General features: G+C 43.7%; 1 protein-coding gene across 2 annotated transcripts; it reads left to right on the top strand.

Moving 5' to 3' along the window:
* The first annotated feature begins 261 nt into the window (after positions 1-261).
* On the top strand, positions 262-6,172 carry LOC147637677 (bZIP transcription factor TRAB1-like). 2 transcript variants are annotated; one of them, XM_086799505.1, is made up of 5 exons: positions 262-1,798; positions 4,125-4,196; positions 4,395-4,441; positions 4,526-4,555; positions 5,841-6,172. In XM_086799505.1, the coding sequence occupies exons 1-5, from the start codon at positions 674-676 to the stop codon at positions 5,896-5,898; spliced, it is 1,332 nt and encodes a 443-aa protein (XP_086655631.1). In that variant the 5' UTR covers positions 262-673; the 3' UTR covers positions 5,899-6,172. The 2 variants fall into 2 exon arrangements, with proteins under 2 accessions (XP_086655631.1, XP_086655632.1); XM_086799506.1 differs by lacking the exon at positions 4,395-4,441.
* The last annotated feature ends 590 nt before the right edge of the window (positions 6,173-6,762 follow it).

Below are 6,762 nucleotides of genomic sequence, written 5' to 3'. Positions count from 1 at the left end.
AAACTTTGAAGGTTCCAAATGTAGGGGGAGCTCTATATAAACCTCGAAGTACAAAATCAAAATTTGGAAGGTCACCTTAGAACATTGACATAAGCTAAGGTTTATATTTAAAAATTTGGAATATGCGATAGCGTTTAATTTATGTGATGACACATCACACACCTAGTTGACGAAGCCAGGTGTCAAGTAGCCTGTCGCTGTTGCAGGGCGTGGGGCCAACTGCGTTGAGCTCCACTCTTTGTTTTGGTGGGACTCGTTCGGATGGTATTTTTTAAAGCGCTACAGCATCTGCCACAGCTCCCACACACACATAGCCTCAGGGGGCGTGTCAGGTCAACCCCTCCATTTTCTTTGTTTCTTCCACAGAGTAACATCCAACCCTGTTCCTTGGGTAAATGTAAGGTGAAAGGGATAGCCTCTCCTCTTCCATTGCAGACCTTGGATCTTGTCGATGGTGGGCAAGCGGAAAGGCACACATGATCTCTCTTTTTTGATCGTGCATGGCAGATCTTCCAGCAAAAAGCTTTGCAGCTTGCTAGGGTTTTTGGAAGAGCATTCCCAGCAAGAATATTAGGGTTTCTGAGGTACCGCACTGATTAACCTCTCACAACTCAACACCTCAGGTGAGTCGTTGCTAGCTTGCACCCTTTCATCACTCTTTTCTGACCCCAACATGGCATCTTCAAATTTTGGAAACACACATCTTGACACCCCACTAGTCAAAGATGGGAGTTCCGTTTACTCCCTCACTTTTGAGGAGTTTCAGAATGCCCTTGGAGAGCCCGGTGCAAACCTTGGATCCATGAACATGGATGAACTGCTCAGGAACATTTGGACTGCAGAGGAGAACCAGGCCATGGCTGCCGCAATGAACTCTTTACAGGGCTCTAATGGCAGCCTTGCATCACAGTTATCATTACAGCAGCAAGGATCTTTGTGTCTTCCTAGGACTCTGAGCACAAAAACAGTTGAGGAGGTCTGGAAGAGCCTCCAGCCTCAGCAGGAAGGCACCAAGGCTGTTGGAGGCGGAGCGCATCAACAGCGCCAGATCACTCTCGGAGAAGTGACCTTAGAGGATTTCTTAGTAAAAGCTGGGATTGTGAGAGAAAGAGTGCCCTCCAATCAGGCATTTATCTCCTTTGGGGGAAATGGTGGATTTTCTGGCCAAAGGAATGACGGAGGGAACCATAGAGTGGAGAATGGAAACAGACCAGTTGGCCTCATTGCCCCACCCCAACTCATGCCTTCAGTGGGAAATGTACTCCCTGGGCCGTCTCTAATGGACAGAATGCAGCCTGATGCCCCGCAAAACATGAACTCGCCGGTGAAACAAGGTAATTGGATGAACAATCCATATAAGAAGGTCATTACACAGCAACAACAGCATGGTCAGCAACTACTTCAACGGCAGGTTATTGCAGAGGCTGTGTCTGCTTATGGCAATGCCTCAAATGCCAGCAATGGGCCTCTTATGGAAAGTTCTCCAAGGCGCCTGTCTCCTGTAGGTGGAGGGATAGGGGCAGTCTTGGGCAAGGGAGGAGTAGGTATGAATCTTGGTGGTGGCACATGTTTCAATGGAATAAGCTGTGGAGCAGGTTCACCTCTCAGCCCTGCACCAGATGAAACAAGGCCTGGAACGAGTAACCTGCCCATGTCTCTAACTGCTCAGTATGGGATGAATGGGCAACAAGGGAGGAAAAGGTGTGCGGAAGGGCCAGTAGAGAAGGTGATAGAAAGGCGACAGCGGAGAATGATCAAGAACAGGGAATCGGCTGCTCGCTCTCGAGCACGAAAGCAGGTACACAGTGCACACATATATGTAAGGTCTTGCAGAGCCTGGGATGAGTCTTGCACATGTACTTTAGTCCTACACATAAGATCACCCACGGGCTGGGGTGAGAGTCCTCAGTCTTGCTCATGTAATTTGGTCTTAGAGATGGCTAACATGCAAGGTAGTGGTTGTGGCTGTTCTCAATGTTGTTGATACTGGTGCACTTATGATGGTTTTTTAATGTATTCATGTAGCTTTGTTCCGTTCTAGGATGTAGCTCATTGTGGAGGAAAGCTTCAGTAAAGCTTTTTCCTCTTCCTTTTTATGTGCTACTGTCTTAAGTTTTTTTGTATTCTATGGCATGAAGAGCTATCAAAGTATCCTAGAATATGGGTTGAGGCCGGAAAAGTAGGGCCTCCAGGCTCCTCCTGCACAACATTTTTTCCTGCCCTTCTGTTGTATTCTCTTAATGCATATGCTTGCAGTTTGTAGATGGAGTGTACATTCTCTATGTGCATGTAGGAAGTCCTGAAGAGTGCATGGTACTTGTAGCACAAATTCGGAATCTCTTTGTGAATTTAAGGTTCATTTTACAGTAGGTTATCGGAGGATCCCTTTCTGTTTCATGCAATTGAGTGAGCTTGCTTGCATTGAATTCAGCCTTTTCCACTTGACTTAGCTTCAATTGGGGCTTTTGAGCAGTTATAAATCCAGCTTCTTTGTTCCAAATTATCTCTGGTATCTGCTTTCATGTTGCTGTGCTCAAGAGTCATGAATATCTGGCCCAAAATCTTCCTTAGATAGATGGTCTCTAAGAGAAAGAGAAAGGTGCGAAAGGTCGTAAAGGGAGCTAATTTGTGAGAGGATAGTTTCATGTGTGGCCGATTTTGTATGGACTTTGGTTTAATTCCACACATGGGACCAGGCAGCAGGCACATAGTTTCCTCTCTATCTTAGCAAGGCCATGTATGGCAAAATATTTCTTGCTCATAAGTATTTGGATCAGGTCCATTTCGGTCCAATCTTGTGCATTGCTGTGCAACGTTGCAGTACTCTATAGCAGTGCATAACAGTATATATTGTTTTTGGCTGCATACAGAAACTTCAGACCCTTGTGGAGGTAGAAAGCTCGACACGTGACGTAGCGTAAGAAGGGTAGAGGTCTTGAGAACACAGTCTCAGCTACTATCAGTAATGACTGTGTTGTATACTTAGGCTTGTGAAGTAGTAAACGTAGATCAAGTGGGCAGCGGAACACACAAACTTGAGCACAACACAAGTAGACCTAAACCTATTGTATACGATGAACAATGTAAAATTTATACAAATGTTCTGAGTATAAGACCAAGAATCTGCCAAATCTGAGCCCTAGCAGCTAACGCTGGCTGCAGTTCTATGTCCTAGCTTCACAACACCGGAATCGCCTTGCATAGAAGCTCTCTACTGCAGAAAAGTGATGATATTGTGGGGGGGTGGGTGGGTGGGCAGAAGAAGCAGCTCATAGCTGCATGCAATGGTAACAGATGATGTCTCAGGAATGGAAATGGCTTGAAACTAGAAAACGGAAAACGGCATGTCTTCAACATCATATAGTAGATGGAATTAGAAATGATGAATAAAGTTGAGAGAAATAGAGGAGGAACTTGGGGTAGATCATTATGTAATAGAGATAACAAGGAAACTTGGGAAAAATAAAACCTAACTCCGGGAAAATCGTGGAAAATTTTGAGGTGAGATTAGGAAACTGAGAAAAGAAATGGATCCTTCCAAGAAACAGAGTTTCTGCAACTTTTGGCCAGGAAATGGCCATTTCTTGTTACTGTAGTTGGTTGGCCTTTTATAGGTAGCCTGGGGTCGGTCAAGTAGCCCTAAACCCTCATGAGGCAGGTCGGACAGGTTGGCTGCCCTCGGGGGTTGCAACTTGCCACATGGCTATGCTCAGCCCACATGGCCAGCCAGAGGCCTGAAGACTGTCCACCTTCACAATTAGGTAGTATCTCAACGTCAAATTGGTCGTATAAAAGGTTGTGCTTCCCCCTTTTACAAGCAATACTACCTTATAATAACCAGTAGCTTGGCTGGGCTGGTGTTTAGAAAGCATGGAGCACCAGTACAGAAAGCATGGAAGCCCATTTAATAGGGGTGGTTTTTCTTGGATACTTGAAATTTTCATTGGCTTTATATTTATTTTGTGTGTCTCATCATAGCTTTATGCTTCTCAGACTGGTGGAGGGCTTAATAAGTGTAACATCGTGATCGAGGCTATGTATCATGTTGTCGAAATCTGTCATGGCTTTACTATGCTGGGTCAAGGGCTCAATTGTGTTAACAGACATTCTGGTGTTCCCAACAGGCTTATACCGTGGAGTTGGAAGCTGAAGTTTCTCAATTGAAGGAAGAAAATATGAAACTTTTGAGAAAGCAGGTATGTACACCCTGAGTACTCTCTATATTGGCCATAATTGGTGAGGATACTCTTTTGAGGAGTCGTATCACATGAAGTTTATGCTTGTGATGGATGGTATTTTGAGAAGCCTTCCATATGAAAGCGTATACCATACCACAAGTTTTGTGCTGTATTGGGGGGGGAATGATATTGCGTTTATTTAAACCTGCACTGCAGCATCAACATCAATATACAAAAGCCACTACACCTTACAGCGATCTTAGGTGGGAATTTATCATTGTTTAAGTGCAAATTGCTTTGTATGACACGTGTTTCGTAACTATCTTCTCTTTGTCTTTTATTTGCAGGAAGAAGAAGCCGAAGGAAGGAAAAAACAGGTAGGTAGTGAGTTTATTCAAGTTCATATTTTTTTTGTAAGAGAGAATTCCATTTTCTTTACCAGTGGGGGCAGCCTCTAGCAGACCTCAGCACTCAGGGAGTTCCTCCCATTTTGCATGCTTGCTATAAGCCTAGCTTCTTGGGGGGCAGCCTAAGGGAATCTTCTTCAGATCTGGGCTGATCGTGGGGGCTGCTGAATGATTAACTGAGAGGGAGAAACTGCTAGAAAACTTAGTTTTTGGTTGATGTCGTCTCACTGAAAAAGGAGGTGGTGGTCCAACTACCACAAGGAAGGGGCATTTTATAGCGCCCTTGGTTGGCTCCATGATTTGTCTGCCAAAGATGGTAGGCCCCATGAAGGATCGTTGGCCTCATGTGGAGCATGTAAGAACTTTCCAGGTGAAAAAAAGCAAGATTTTTTTTTGCAAGATTTATACCAGGTAGAGAAAAAACGATGAAACCTGATGTGCACTTAAAGGTCAGATTTCACCGACTTTCTGATCTTAGATGAGAGCTTCAAGTGGCAGTGATTAATTAAAAACAGAAATAGGAGAGGGAATGCTGCATGCACACTTTCGTGGAAGAGGGAGTGCTCCAATCTCCAGTGGAGTGGAGAAGTGGGGAATAATTGGGTTGAGAATTTTCCCTCAACACCTGCTATTAATGTCCACATGAATGTGGACTAACTCTTCAGTATTGGCACTGAGCCTATGTGAAATGCTGTTCCAACTCCTCTCCATGAAGAGTTTTTAATTTCTGGGAAGTACACCATCTCAACCCTCCAGCTGCTGAACTCAAGTGTGCTTTGCCCATGGAAGGCAACTTGCATGTGACACTTGTACAGGGTGGTTAGTGTATGCGTGTGTGCAATTAGGGTTGATGTTAGGGAAAAATCCATATCAAATCAGCAAGGTGTTGAAATGTGCAAGTTTGTGTAGTTTTGGACCATTTTTTGGGTAGCCTAAGCATGTGTAAACCAGCCCCAAGGGTTGGGTACCTTTTTTAGCCCCATATGAAGACATTTAGTGACTTTTATGAAATGATTTTTGGGCTTATAAAAGGCTGCCTGAGTGGAGTAGTTGAACACGGATTTTCCCTTTGAAAATGATACCGAACTCGAGCATTCTTAGTTTCATAAGCTCATTATTAGCATGTTAATTTCAATGTAGTAAGTTATTAGTTGGACAATGATTTCATCGATTGATGCGTATCACTATGAAAGGTGAATTTTGCTTACTGATTTTAACTGTTTTGGCATTAATATTTTGTTCTTCTTTTACGTAGATACTTGCTGTCATGCTTTCATCAGTTGTCAAGGCAGGAGGTAATGGGTTCCCTTTGAAGAGGACATACACTGGGCCATGGTGATGGCTCATGTCAGATGCAGAACATGGCATCATATGACATCACTCCGTAGTTAGGTTTCTCTCTCAAGTTATCAGAAAAGTAAGTTCTTGATAGTCTTTAAAAATGTGGATGAATCCAAGCCTCTAGATAGTGTTTACTCGAGTCATATTTGGGCAGTTTGGAAATGTGAAATATTGAACAGGTCTTGCTGAAGACTACTCTTTGTACCATACAAATTTAGTGAGGAATGGTGAGCAATTGTTGAAAGGTCAGATGTTATGTGAGTACTTTCCCCGTACACATGATTTGAACAAATGCTTGAAGTATCCATTTGCTAGTGGATCTACAGATTGAATTCCTCACTTGTTCAGTTCATTTGCCGAGGTGCTGATGGAAAGCTTAATGAGCAATTATCCTGGTTATTTTTAACATGTTTACATCCATAATTAGGACCTGACGATTCCACTATGTCTTGGATAGTATGGAAAGCTCTCATGTCTAGTTTGGTGTCATTTGGGCCAAATTAGGGCCCGTTTTGTGCAAATCTTCATTCTCTTGAGATAAGGGCTGGATTTTGCTAAGTCTAGGGATCTCGAGATGCAAAGAAAATAGTATTTTCCACGCCTTGCTCTAGCAGTCACTTGGATTATTGGATTGGGACAAGACTTTGCACAATTCTTGCCTAGAGCAAGCCCCTGGACTTGACAGACCCCTGAATGGACCCCAGTAGCACATTAATAGAGCTTGGAACTGTGAAAGCAGCTGTTTTACATGCCTTGAGATTACTCCCAACCTGCTTCTCCTAGATCCTAGTGAGAATTTGCGTATTCAAAGCCCTTAGCCCCCATACCCAAGCCTA

The sequence above is a fragment of the Cibotium barometz genome, chromosome 6 (assembly GCF_041138505.1).
Source record: "Cibotium barometz isolate CiBa-2024 chromosome 6, ASM4113850v1, whole genome shotgun sequence".
Lineage (NCBI taxonomy): Eukaryota > Viridiplantae > Streptophyta > Polypodiopsida > Cyatheales > Cibotiaceae > Cibotium > Cibotium barometz.
Note: the sequence above shows the minus strand (reverse complement) of the source record. Positions and strands in the feature narration are given on the sequence as shown.